Genomic DNA, 14854 nt, shown 5'->3' with positions numbered 1-14854 from the left:
TCCTGTGAGAAAAATAATTTTCATGTGCACCTAAAACAAAAATGAAACAACATAGCTTACTCATTTATAATGCAGCAGAGGAAACAGCTCAATACAGGTGAAGAGGGAAAATGAGGACTGTCAAGTGTTCAGCCAGTATTTTATGTTTTCAGATTCACACACAGGTTTCATCCAACCATTATTCTACTCATGGTGATGATGACTACTCTTCTGAAGTCATTATTAACATTGTCCAGATCCTGCATTTACATGTGCACCTGCTCCTCACCTGGTTACTTCTTCCAACTGGACATATTTCATTACTGACTTGTCTGCCGTTTCACTAATATTCCTTTTCAGCTGAATGATATCACAGTTCCTAAATTGCCCACAGGTATGATCAGAGAACAAACAGATCAAACGCATTCACCTGCATGACAGCACTAGCTCCTGCATATCTGAACTGTATGCAGCTCAACCTGAGTAACAGCTGATACACAACACAGGCTTGGACTGAAATGTCACAAGCTCCACTGGAACAATGGCTCAGCAGGTTTTAAAAGCTATGCCTTTCATTATGCTCACCTGCCTCCGCATTGCCCTTCAAGTTCCAAGTCATGAGAATATGAAAAGAACTGCATTTACTGTGGATGTTTTACTTGATAAGGTCACTCTAAGCTTAGTGACTCTTGAGAACAAAGCAAAGATCAATTACCATAGATAATCTATATCCTACATGCTACATCAGGAAATCCTCGGCCCATTCCCTGTAAGATGCAAAGTAGGAAGACTTCCTCATACTAAAGCTTTCATAAAGAAACCAAAGGCGAATGGTATTTGGTTATGTGGCCTGTATGATGTGTTATTTCATAACAAACACCACTGTTGTCTGTTGCATGCATCCTGCATCTGCACACAAAACATGTAGAAGGCAGAAAGGTACAGTTAAAACCAAGGGACCCGCATCATGGAAAATACAACACAATAACATAAAACAGCAAGGTCACCGATCCACCACGACCAGAAAGAGTCTCGTCATACATTATTAACAAGGGACAAACTATCTGTTTCAATTCTACCGAGTGGTTGGTGGACCCTCACAGTAGGGCCCTGGGGCCACCAGAAAGTCCTTGAGAGGTTTGAGCTTAAACCCCCTTAAAGCTAGCTCCATTAATGCATGTCATTATAATGTTTTTATTGGCTGTGCAGCCTAGTCATCAACATAATGCCCTTTAGAGCTCCCTTACCCTTCACCCTCTGACCCCAGCAAAGCCATACCCACATCCAAACTGATCCTATCAGAGCAGCAACGGTCCAACTACAGCAGCGCTTTTCAAATGTCCAGGTCACAGCATTACACAACTGTATTTCACTCATGAGAAAAATTACAATACCAGGGGGAAATATTTGACCACTGCTCGCTCACAGGACAAAAGCGTCACTGGCCAACTACCCAACATGACAATGCTCTTCTTGTAGATGATTGCTTGAAGGACCTGTCACTAAAAGCACTTTTAAAAAACATCTTTAGAGATTTATTTATAACAATTTAAAAAAGAGAAACGGGAAAGTTAAACTGTCCATCAATTTGTATTTCTACAGCAGTGGTTCACAATTTGAAGCTTGGGACCCTTAATCAATGTGATCTGGGAAATAATGCTTGACCCATTTATTGGTTGACCAACATGTCGGTATCAGCCTGTATGTTTGACGATATTAAAACATTTACAGAATAAACGTTGCACTACAAAATTAAGTCGTGAGGTTTTGAGAAAGACATCCCAGTGATCGTCACAAATATTTTTTAATACATCTATTAACTATAATACATTTCCTTACCCTCCATTATCTGTATCCGCATTGGGCCACCAAAACCATATTGATCAGGTTTTACTTATAAGGAAAATAAAGTGTATTTTACAATTTGTTCCTCTAATTTGAGCTTTTTTGCTGGTAACACACTAAACACGTTTACCCCTTCAGTCAATAACAGCGACTGAACTGCTCACAACTAAAGCCATGCGATGAGAGGTCACAAGCACATCCTGCTTTATTAAAAGCCACGAAAAAATTGTAACCACTGATCTAATATTTGTATTTTGGTGGTATATGGTGTGGAGAACTTGGATCACACTGTCCACCATGAAGGTCTGCAGGCCACTAGACAGGAAAGTTAAACAGTGTTATAGATGCTGGTTTACAGGACATGCAACTCCATCCACTTACTTGTATGATGGAGTCGTTCGCCATCGTTGTCTGTGCTGCTCTGTTCACAGACAACCTGTGCACATGTGGGGTTCGTCCTTCAGGTCAACGGGCTGTCTCCTCTCCCAGGACAGTAAAATAAGATGGTGGTAGTGGTAAAGGAAGACGGCTATTGGTGAATGTTATCTTCACTTTATACACACAGGCTGTATAGACACAAAGGCAAACAAGTCAAGAGGTAATCCGCATTGTTGGGTTGCCCGGCCGCGCCTGAACTGATCCTCCCAGCGTTTTCCAACGTGTGAAGTCCTCTCTTCCGTCACATTAAAAAGCCTTGTGTGGGGCTTTTTTTAAAAACAAAGACGAGTCTTCCGCTGCTGAGCTCCACACTCATTGTTCATCTTATTCCCTGGAGGTTCGTCATTCAACAGCTAGCAGCAGCAGCAGCTCCATTAAAACACACGCCGCCGCAGCAGCAGCAGCTCCTGCTCACACACACCACATGCAATAAAAGAGAGAGCCTTCCTCTTCTTTTTCTTCTTCTTTTCCTTCTCCCGGTAACATCCGTGAAACACGCCTCGGTCTCTGTATCACATGCCACACACACACACAAACACGCGGAGGAAGGAGAAGAATACGCCGCCTGTCAGTCCTCCAGCAGCCGCTCACACACTCCCAATGACGGACAATAGCCAGCTCCTCTGTCCGCTCAAGGTTCCGCTGACTCCACTCAGACGAGCTCCGGCGACATTGAGCTGAGTCGCGTCGTCATCGGTGGTTTGTCGCTCAGCATCTCCTCACGTTCAAACTGCGGCCAACTGACGCCACGGGGGCACGCGCACCAGACCACTTGTACGAGAGACACTGCCGCGCGCCCCCGACGCTCTGGCAATGCCGCCCGACCGCTCATTGGTCCGGGGCAAGGCGGCGGGGGCGCGCCCGGATGTGTCATGTGACCCGCACAAGCACAGTCGTGGTGAACTGTAACTTATAATGAACCAACTGTTGAATAAACACATGTGAAGGCAGGGACATCAACACAGAGCCATGCTCTCCGACACACAGTACTCACATCGTGTACTAGTATCACATCGTGAATTAGTATCACATAATATTTCAATGCTTTAGATGAGATGATATTAGATGAGATAAGATGAGATCATATTTGATAAGATAAGATGAGATATGATGTAATAAGATGAGATAAGATAAGATAATATGAGATAAAATTAGATAAAATTAGATAGTATGAAATAATATAAAAAAATAAGATGAGATGAGATATGAATATGATTATATATGTATATATATTTTTACTTAACATAATGTACAGCAATGTTGATTTTAGTTATGGATATGGTATTAATTCCATGCAAAGCCTAACTGTTGCTGTCTAATGACTTCTTTTATTTTTCTAAAAAAATTACCCTTTCAAGTACCATCATAAGCTTTCACTTTTGTAGCTTCATCATTTCTCCTCACAGTCTACTAGACTTATAAAGAATCACTTGAATACCTTTAACTGCTGTAAAATATTTTTTAAGATAATCCAGGTACAAAGCGTAGCTAAGTAAACCAATTAAATAGTGGGTTGAAGGGATTAAATTAATCAGGTCCAAGTCTTTTTTAGCTCCAAAGTGCAACTGAGACTGAACTCATCCGGACACATTCATAACAAGCCTGTGTTCTCATGTGTGGAGGGGAGAAGGTGAGACAGGAAAACTCATCACAGGGGAAAGCAATGGTGTGAGTGGGTAGATTTGATAGAGGAGGTGATCTGGACCACATTTGCATAGCTGATTTGCAAAATGAAAATTTGTCAGCAACAGGATGAGTAGGAAGACGGAACAGAGCGTAGCCCAAGAGCTCTGAGATACACACATACAGCACATATCCTGTATACTGGCAAATCTGTAAATGTATCCACATAAATTGATTCAGTGTGTGGATGTGTTGACAGGGGAGAAATGATTTATAACTGGCTGACAAGATGCCTTTCTTCACATTTCCAAACAATCACCACTGCTGTCAAATAAATGTCAAGCTGTAAATTATGTTTTGTTGGGTTAATCACATTTTATAAAGTCATTTATATGTCAACGACATGTTTCATATTATATTAATAGTATTTTTTTATTTTAAAGTAGTATTTAAGAGACTTGTTTTCATGTATTTCAGTCCACAGGGACTTTACTACAGATGTAACATTGATTTATTGCATTGTGAAAATTGTGGTAAACAAAATTACAGTTCTCAACAGACATTATTTTACAATTTTGATGTAAATTCCATTAAATATCTGCTTGACAAATAACTCATATTCAATTATAATGTTAAATTAAAATGGTTGTCGATTATTTTTCTGACACTTAACAATAAAAGGATATTGGATTATTTTATAATTCGGAAAATTGTTTTGCTCCAACATTTTTGTTTGTAACGTGAACCTCGACAAAAATGTAACTTTTATTTTGGTAATTCATTGTTTAGTTGTTAGACAACGGTCACTGCGACTTACCGTGACCTTCTGACCGCTCCTCCACCAGAGAAGGTAAGTTAGCTTAACCGCTAGCTACGCAGCTAGCTAAAGTTCGGTCGTCTGTTATTAAAGAATAATACCCTACACTCTGCTTGAGGTTGGATATTTAACTATGGTGGGGATTCATTCGTTCAACAAACTAAACACACGATACGTGTAGATGTACTCGAAGACTTGAGTGTATGTTAGCATCGGCTAGTATTTTGGAGAATTAGCAAACAGCTTAGTGTCAGCTAGCAGTGACTAACCGCTCGTGCAGTGCAGGGCAGCTTCCAAACAACCGTTAATGTGGCGTTTTGTTGTTTTTCAACAGATTGTCGTGTAAGTGCGGACTTTAGCTACAGCAGAAAACATGACAGGTGTCAAGGGTCGAGTCGAGTTCCAGCTGGAAAACTCCACTCCGGGATATGAAATGATCGGGGAACGCCCGCAGGAGGACGAGAGCGCAGCTGAGAGGCCGTCAGAGACCGGGGAGTGCAAGTCCAACACCGGCCAGAGAGGTCAACTAACGTCTGCTATAGCCGGTGGGTTTATGCGTGTCAGGTCCTACACCTCTTCAAGAGTTTAAATTATAACAGCCAAATAAGACACGGCCTCTTAAAGGGGCTTGGTGCTGTTTGTATTCTTAAAGGATCCACTTTTCTCTTGTTAACATTGATAATGAATGCGTCTCAGAGCTGGAGGATGGCGATGATGATGAGGGTGATGAAGATGCACCGCTGTCGGTACTGGCTGACGTCGCTCTGGCGCCACCCCGCGGTGATACTGCGTCCTGCAGCTGGGACAGTGAGGCCTACAGCTTTCTGGAGCTCGGATTCCAGGAGACGTGTATCCAGTCCATGCGGCTGCAGCTCCAGTTCCTCCTGAGCCAAGCAGATGACTTAATGAAAGGGTGAGTGAGGGTCTCAGGTGACCACAATACACTGGCCTTATCGATTTGACTTAAATCTTTGCCTGTTTCTTCCACCGTAAGACTATCTCCCCAAAAAACACAACAATTGCTGCTTTGCAAAAAGTTGCGCCTGCTTTCATATCAACTCAACCTGAGCACTGTACTGTACTTTACTTAGTTTTCAGCCAGTGCTCCCTCCATTGTATTCAATTAATGCAAAATGATGCTGCCTGGCTTATCACTTGAAAGGACATGACCACATCAACCACATGCTTCTTTTAATTTCCTTCTTTGAAGTTGACTTTTACAAATGGTTGTAATTGGCCGTTCTCTTTTCTCTGTGGATGTTACATGCTTTTATTCCTATTTTATCTGTCTGGGATTGTTTATTTCTCTTATAGCCCTTTGTAACATTGTTAAGTAAAGTCCGATATAAATCAAATGTATTGTATTATTTATTTATTAATTTGTATGCTGTTTAAGGATTGACATTTTGTCGTTGTGTTCTGACAGGCAGGATGATCAAGAGAGGAAGGCTCATGCTGCTGCCGTACCAGACTTCCTGTTCACCTGTCAGCCTTATTTTAACTACGTGGAATCCACGGCACAGAGAAGCCTGATGTCCGAGCACACCCCTCTGCGTCATGAAATCTACACACGGGTAAATGCTTCCTTTTCTCCCCTGTAGGATGAAGCTGTTTTGATAGCTTCAAATTCATTTAGCTCTCGCAAACATTATTGACTGGAATCCTGGGAACGTAGAAATTACACTTGGGTGTATGAAACCCATTAACCATAAAACAACTTCATTATAAAAGGCTAAAGCAATTTACTTGACAGATCAAAGAGGATATTCACAATAACAGACATATTAGAAAACGACAGGTTTAACTGCTTACTTGACTCTAAACTTCTACTCTGTGTGTGTTTGTGTGTTTTGGTGTGTTTGCTTGCGTCTGTGCAGCTGTTGGACTTCTCTGAGCAGCTGTGTGACAAGTTGGAACAGCTGGTGTTAACCCACGCCAGGCACAGTCTCCTCTGTTTGGATGAATCTGATCCTAGCAGGTACAAACACACACACGCACACACACAGGAACAAGATCTAGAATTTATGAAATCTTAATATATATATATATATATATATATATATATATATATACACTTTTCTCCTGGAAGATTATTGTCATTCTTATCCTGTAATAAATGTTGTCTGTCCAGGTATCTTGGTCCTCAAGGTACATCACAGCACAGTTTTGTTTAATGATTTATGTCCATGCAAATATATACGGTATAATAAAACCTCAAATTTATGAGGGCAGGTATACTGTGTGTATAGTTTATAAATATTTAACTTTGTACATTTGCATACCTCAAATTCTAGTTAAAGAAGTTGCTTCAAATAACACAAGCCTGTAATCATCTTTGCAGGGCCTACATTATCAACAACACAATAAATAAAACCAACATTCGCTACTTTTACAGATTGTAGAAAGTATAAATGTATTTAACTGTAAATGTTGATGCACCCATTTGTGACTTTCTCTACTGTAACCGTCTCATTTCCCTGCCGGGATCGGTCTGTTTTCATTTATTTTACCGTCTAACTCTCCTGTCTGTGGTCCCAGCTTGTCTCACTTCTGCATCGGTCAGACTCAGCTTGGCCGACTGAGGCTGACAGCGTTCCGCTACTGCTTACCCACTCCGTACATCCCCCACGTTGACACGGGCTTGTACAAACGGATGCGGTGGAACGTGGAGACGCTCCCAGACAAACCCCAGCAGGCAGATGAGAAGCAGGGTGGAGAGAGCGAGGAGAAAGCAGAAACCATTAGAGAGACAGAGTAGTGAGTTTCTCCATCTTTTATTTCCCATGTCCCTTCAGTTCTCGCTCGGTCGCTCACTGATGAGAATTCTTCTTTTAAAAACTTTATGCTATGATGATTTTCTTACTGTTGTGTTTGTGTCCCTGTTAGTTACTTCCTGTGCTATGAGGATATTCCCAATGCACACACATATGCTGGTGAGGAGAGCCAAAGTGACGTGGTGAGGTTGTGGTCCATCGGTGGTTGGGTGCAGGTGAACCCAGACCCTGACACAGAGGACATCAACGAATGGTATACTCGTAAACATTCTTCCTTTTAAACCTAGAGTTGTTCTCCTAAAGCTGGGCACAGACCACTGGGATTATGGGCCGATTTAACCCTGATTCTGACCCTGAGAATTGGAGGAGAAATGTGGTCTGGAACCTGTGTTGATACTGATGTTGGGCACAGATGATGTGAGGGCTTAAAGAGCCACTCTTTAACCTGCCAGACTGTCTGCAGAATGATCAGCGCTGCCCCAATTTTAGATTCTACTTATCAAACATAGTTGATATTTAAGATTTAAAATCAGGAGGATTATGTCAGTTCTTTCTGAGCAGAACCACAACAGCCATTGAGAGAGATAATAGACGAGGCTGCCAAGCAACAGTAAACATCTGAGGCTAATGCCAGTTAATCTGCTACCATTGACAGATATTATAACTGACAATTAATAACTTGTCAAGTTGTTGACCGCGTCTTTTGGACCATTTTGTCACCCAGACGCCCAACCTGCTTTTGTTTATCAACATGGCATGGCATGTCACTCCACGCCACTCTCCAATTTGTTTAAATCGTCTTCTCCATTAGGTCACATGAGATGTGATATGTCGTGTCGCTGCCTGTGAGGCAATAATCGTAAAATAATATCCTGTAGTGTGTGGTGCACTGATATTTTCTAATATTGTAGCGTGTTCAGATCCACATCAGGGGGCGACTCCAGTTTATTTTTAACTTTCCCTAACTTAACAAGATTTACAACATTTCTGAACCTCTTTACCGTTGTGATGGATCTTGATGAAAGAATCAGGCACATTTTGGGAACAAGTTTATAAAAACTCCTGTTGTCTGAAGTTAAATACTTGTATTATATATATATTTATGTATGATATGTATTGCTAATTGCTACAAAAGAAAGTCCATCACATTCAGGATCCTCATTAATATCTATAACACAGCTTCTCTTAATGAAAACAAACTCTTTATATATTGTCTGACATGTGTTTGTATGTGTTCATGAAGTAGGATCACGTGTGAGGTCCCTCAGGCCGACTATCACAGGCTGTTGTTCCTGGGCAGTAAGGAGCCGTCCAGCTGCAATGCTACAGAGCTCCTGCAGCAGCTGCTGTTGTCACAGCAGACCACTCTGTGACGCTCTGCTCTGTAGGAGGGTGTGTGCATCTGTGTTATAGTGCACATGACATCTACATTGAGGTTTCGCACAGCATTTGGAAATGGACTGGACCAGTTTTGTTCAAACAGGACGTTGAAGGTAAATCCTGGTTTAAATGTGTGTGGATGCCGTCGTAGAGACACCTGAGCTGAAATCACCTAACACAACCTCAAGCCAATTTCCTCGCCCCATGTAAAAATTGTTTAATGCTGTGCACTTTGTGTGAGGTTTTGCTGTACAATGTTTGTCACTTTAATCTGTTCAGTGTGTTCTTGTAATCTTAAAAAATAATTTTATAGTTTTAAAAGTATTCTACGTTTTAAGTGTTCACATTTTTAAGAGTATTTTGTTATGTTGTAAATAAATACAATGTTGTATTTTCATTAAAAAAAACATTTTATTTACATTAAAAGTTGCATTGAAATAATTACAAACAATCACAGGTTTCTGTTGTTCAGAAAGTCAAAGACAATAAGGAAAGAATTTCTTTACACTTAAAAACGAGCTGCCATGATTTGGGTCCCACAAGTGAGAAAGCCCAGTTTACTCCATCAGGTTCATCATCATCGTCATTTAAATTAGTATACATGAGCCTCATTTCATGTTTAATAAATTAATATCCCAAATGTCAGATTCAACAACTTACACTGAGTAATAAATGACAGTGTTTCCCCCAGAATTCAGCCTGCTGTGTTCAGTTTGACCTTACAACCATTCAGCTCATCACTTCCAAAGAGTGGACATAAAAAAAGGCATTTTACTTAGAACAAAGAATCAAATCTACCATTTACAACCAACATCATTCATTCTCTAATTCATTACAAATCTATATCTGACTCTTAAAGGGCTGCTATACTTCTAAATCTCTCAAGTACAAAAGTAAAGTGGAGTTTCCATTACAGTGTTAAGTCTTTAAACAATATACACAAAACTACTCGGGCATGTTTGCGTGAGCACATTTCATAAAAGTCCAGCTTCGTTAAAAAAATACAGTGAGAGTAATGTTGCCCTGCCTGGAGGAACAGGAAAGCAGTTTTTATAGCTTCTTCACAAGCTTCCATAAAGAGACTGGACAAACTAGCGTGCAACGGTCAAGGGAATTTTCTTCACAGTGTAAAAAACAAACGGGTAAGAGTCTGTCTGTTGAGTCATTAAAGATTAAACACTGGCTTCCGAGTCTTCTCCGTTTTCACTTCAGCTGATAAACAATTCAGCCTTTATACGGTTTAACACCGGAGGGCAAGTCAGCAAGTCAGGAAGTGACTGAATACAAAACATGGATGAGACATGGGGGGGAAATAAATGTCAAATTTTCTGACACCAGTCACTTGTAGTTTCCAGATTTTAGAGCCCTTCGGTCACAATCAAATTTCTGTTAGGAAAATTGGCTTCAAAGAATTCCCCACTCTTTAAACCAGTGACCTGAGCCTGTCTTCACCACTGACTGACCAACACACAGACTGACGACGGCGTACAGCACAGATAAGAACATTTACAACCAGTGAGTGACACACACTAACACACACAAACAACCGTACTGTAGCTCACCACAGTCAACATTGATACACAAATAATACCCAGAATAACCTGATACCAAACCCTTCTCCTCCTGATGACACAGTGCAGTGACCCCTGACCCTCACAGAAGTGTTAGTTCAAACCTAGAGTCTTGTTTAAAGTCTGTGTCCGATAGAATTACAGACTATCATCTGTCCGCTGCCTGTGACTGAAGAAGCGTCATCTGTCAGGCGGGCGTGAGAATCGAAGGAAGACTACACCTGTGGAAAAAAGTTAACGTGCGGCTCCAGAACAGTGACGTCCACCAGAGGAGAAACAACCTTCAGCAGTTTAAACCTGATCTCAATCATGTGCTCGTTGACTCCAACCTCAGCAGTGCCTGACTCCAGTGTGTCAGAGGCTAATGACCTTCAGTAGGGGGAGGATTCTGGGCCTCGATCATCAACATATTTGATTCAGTAAACATTACATGACTTGAGTTGGAATAAGTGCAACTTTGTGTCAATCTGTGAGCATCATGTAGATCTGTTTTAGCAATATTCAGTGGTAAGAAATCTCCAGTGTATTCCCACTTTTAAATAATAACATGATAGGAACTGCTCTGGCTTCAGTTAAACGAGCTACAACCAGTGTGTTTACCTTCGACTTAATGGAGCCATTTGGCATCATCAGGGTGAGTGCGTGTGGCCAACCATGGCACAAGGTTTTGGCATAAAGCAAAGTGTCCAGTTACACCCTGATTGGAGTGATGCATCATGGGACTCTTGCCAATAATCACATGGTTTCAGGTGTGTGTGGGTTGAGACGTAATTTCAGTGGGTTTGTTTCCATGGGGTCGGATAACGAGTGTGAGGTAAGAGAAGAGCTGAGTTTCAGTGAGGTGTCGCTTTGTGGTCGTCTACTTTAATTTCCACGGTAGATAAGAAACAGGTTGCCTTTATCATACCTTCATTTGGACAATATATATGTTTGATCCCTTTTTTCCTTAACAAAATAGTTATTAACCACTCAATGCATCAGTGTTGAATTAAAGACATATTTGAGAAGAATAAGTATTTGAGCATAAGAATATAACCAAATATTCCACACTTTGGATAAGGTTAAAAAAAAATGCACAAGTGACTTTTTCCGTTTTTGAAATCTTCAAACTAACCATTTACTTTGTTGGGGCTGGTAACTAGTTACCATCACCGGAGGATCGTATGATGATGATTTTTTTTTTGCATCAATAAACAGCTCACATACTTGTAAGAAACAGTCGGATGTTCAGCTGTAGCATCAAGAATTAGCATCTATGAAAAATGTGCTTGTTCTTCCAGTTCGAAAATCCCTGTGTCTCTCAGGTGAATCCTCAGCTGATGCTCTCAACCTTTTGTCTTATGAGTTTTTAAGTCTCTTGTATACAGGCTGTGACCACTTCAACTGCAAGTGATGCATCGGTCTCAGGTTGCTCCACCATAACACTTTATAAAGCCTTCAAAAAGGTAAAAGAAATTCAGTAGTTTTTAAAGGGGGGAGACGCAAAGCACTTATCGGGAAAGCCTGAAATAATCTATTTTCCTGCTCTTTAATCTTGTTAATTCTCTTGCGACCACTCAGATTTAACTTTAGATCTGTTTGAGACCCACTGATCCACAGCACCACAGGTTTACGAGACCGGTCAGTATTTGATCCTTCCATTGATTTTTTTTTTGTACCATGCGAAAACAATTATTGATTTGTCTCAGGTGGTTATTTTTCTAAAATACGTGGCAATGAGATTTGCAACCTTCATAACAATACGATGGTCATCTAAGTGATGAGGTTCATCTTCTTTTAACAGGTGATGTCATTTGTTATGATAATTCGTTTTTCCCAGTGCAAAAATTTACTTCATCTTTTACAGCTGTTCCCTGAACTCATTTGCTTAATTGTGTGTATGTTAACAATTATATCAGATAAATTGGGCTGAGCAGATATGTGTATCACCCTGTTTATGTGTGCGAGTAGAAAGCTAGTGTGTCATCATCCCTGTGTGTGTAACAGTAGAGGAGAGTTAAATCCCACACTCGCTCCTCAGTGATGCGTCTCCAGCTCTACCACTGTCCACTCTCCCTGTGGCGAGCTTCCAGTCGCCTCTGGAGAGAAACTACTGACAGAGGTGACGGTGGCAGAGGGAGGGGTGAGCGGGGGCAGCAGGGTGGGCCACAGGCTGCTCTCCAGGGGGCTCAGGGTGCCTCCTGCACACCCCGCCATCCGCAGCAAGGACGAGCAGCCGTCTCCGTTCAGCAGCAGGGTCTGATTGATCAGCTGCTGGACTATGTCCACTTTCTTGCCCCAGTCCAGGTCCAGGGGTGGAGGTCGCTCTGGAGACTCAGGAGGGCAAGGGGAGGAGCTGTCATTATCCTGGGAGGGGGGGCTGGGTGTCTCAGGGGCTTCTGGGTAGTTGTTGGTTGATGGCAAAGAGTCTTCATGTTCTTCTTTATCTGACATCACTCTTTCAAAGTCGCTGACTATCTTTATATTTGTCGTCTCTTTCTTGGGCTCCTTCTCTTTTGTAGGATTCAGCTCGTTTATTCCCTCTTCTTCATCTTCAGCCACCTCTTCATCACTGTTCTCAAGAGCTTCATAGATGGTGCAGAGCCCAGAGGAGGGGGACAGCAGCACGTCCTGACCTGTATTAGACTGTTGCAGCTCTTGTTGCCACTGCATGATCTGTTGCCTTTGCTTCAGCTCCTGTTGTTGCTCCTGTAGTTGTAATTCCAAATCTCTCCTCTGCTCCAGCTCCTCCTCTTCCTTCTTAGTTATCTCTGCCTGCTCTCTCGTCTTCCTCTCCTCATCTTTTTTCAACTTAATTTCTTCCTCTGCCTCCTCCTGCTCTTTATTCCTTTTTATTTCTTCCTCTGCCTCCTCTTTCTTCCTCCTCTGCTCCTCCTCCTCCCTTGTCTTCCTCTCCTGCTCTGACTCCTCCAGCGGCCTGTTCTGCTGCTCCCTGCGCTGCTGCATCTCCAGCAGGTGCCTCTGGTGCTGCTCCAGCCTGCGGAGCTGGGGGCTCAACCCCTGCTGCCCGAGACTCCTCGGTGGGAGGTCGGCACAGGTGAGCTTTGGCGAGGTGGCGCAGAGAGGCTTGACGATGTCGCAGTAGGTTCTGGGGTACGCTGCATGCTCGCGGCGGTGCGGTAGTGCAGTGAAGCCTGTGTGTGAGAGGAAGTGGGAAGGAAGATTACAGAAGTGTGATGTTGTAAAAACAGAAGTGACAAGCAGCAGGACAGTGACAGCAGTGCAGTGAGTACAAGCAGAAGGGTGTAAGAGTTAGGGGTGTGGGGGGGCCTTCAGGGGCTCATACTTGCTGACAGAACAGAAGAAGCATTGTGAAGACAATCACAGAGGTGTGACAGTCGAATACAGCACCAAACTGACCCGCCGTTAACTGTAGCTTTGTACAAGTGACAGTGGGATATTGTTTGCAAGCTGTGCAGCAGCAGCATGGGTAAATAGTCATAGCATTGGAATAACCAGAAAATCGTGACCCATTAAAGGTTAGTGTGGTGGTGACCGAGGTCAGGGTTGGGAGATTTGTGCAGAGAGCAACTGTGCGTATTTAACAGGTCTTTTTACCCTCTTGATTTTATTTAATGTGCAAAAAAAAAAGCAGCCAACTTCCTGTATATGCAAACACTATCAACTATGGTGAGAAAAACTCATCACCCGTGAATGGAGCTTATGGTTAGTCATCCAGTGATACATGCAGAAGCTCCCCGTGCATTTATAGACCTCCAGCATCGCAGGAAAACTGAAATTAAAGCTAGACTTTAGAAGGAATTAAGTCACAGCCAAACATTTTATTCTAACCTAATCTAATTTGATGACCCTGAACAAACCAATTCATAGTAATGAGATGAAAAAAAAGAAAAGTCGTAATGCAACTGTGACATGCGCAAGCTAACAATAATAAGTCAATGTGGAACAATGCAGCAAGAATGCTTGAAAGAAAAAAACAAGTCAGTAGAGAGGAGCTAAATCAGCAACACACCCAGTCGACTGGAGGGAAATTAAAGTAGGAGAAGAATGAGCAGCTGCACGTTCGTCTTGAGACTCCACGACAAGGTGCCAAACTTCTTCACAGCTCCAGATGCCGAAGGAGGATCCGCGGATGTAAAGGTCTTGTGGTATTGACGATCAGTTCATAGCAGATTCTTTCCAGTTATGTGGTTTTCAGACCAGTCAAATATTTGAGGTTGAGCTCCAATCATATCAAGATATGGAAACTTATGTACAGTATGAGTGTGTGTAGCAGCAGTAGTAGTAGTAGCACTGATCGGCTGCAACTTTTGACTGAGGGAAAATATTATTAATGTAATATTATGAGCTGTCTAGAGCCACTGGGTGTGCGACCTTGTAATGAAAACCAGTTGAGTTTGATTTGTCTTGAACATAGTTCGACGGACCTTAAAAATTCCTATCACTCATTTCAACAAAACTGTACG

General features: G+C 42.1%; 2 protein-coding genes across 2 annotated transcripts in view; one reads left to right on the top strand and one right to left on the bottom strand.

The window, feature by feature from the left end:
• pkn1a (protein kinase N1a) overlaps positions 1-3049 on the bottom strand; it is a 41652-nt gene extending 38603 nt beyond the window's left edge. Inside the window, exon 1 of the mRNA XM_053419432.1 lies at positions 2206-3049. Within this exon, the coding sequence (XP_053275407.1) occupies positions 2206-2229 (24 nt within the window). The 5' untranslated portion in view covers positions 2230-3049. The remainder of the gene's footprint in view (positions 1-2205) is intronic.
• A 2026-nt stretch (positions 3050-5075) lies between these two features.
• c3h19orf67 (chromosome 3 C19orf67 homolog) lies at positions 5076-9144 on the top strand. The gene is made up of 7 exons (XM_053418011.1): positions 5076-5247; positions 5399-5615; positions 6129-6276; positions 6580-6680; positions 7241-7459; positions 7589-7729; positions 8723-9144. Exons 1-7 carry the CDS (start codon positions 5076-5078, stop codon positions 8847-8849), a joined length of 1125 nt encoding a protein of 374 aa, XP_053273986.1. The 3' UTR covers positions 8850-9144.
• Positions 9145-14854: the final 5710 nt, after the last annotated feature.

The sequence above is a fragment of the Pleuronectes platessa genome, chromosome 3 (genome assembly GCF_947347685.1).
Source record: "Pleuronectes platessa chromosome 3, fPlePla1.1, whole genome shotgun sequence".
Classification (NCBI taxonomy): domain Eukaryota; kingdom Metazoa; phylum Chordata; class Actinopteri; order Pleuronectiformes; family Pleuronectidae; genus Pleuronectes; species Pleuronectes platessa.
This window is presented reverse-complemented; position numbering and strand designations above follow the sequence as displayed.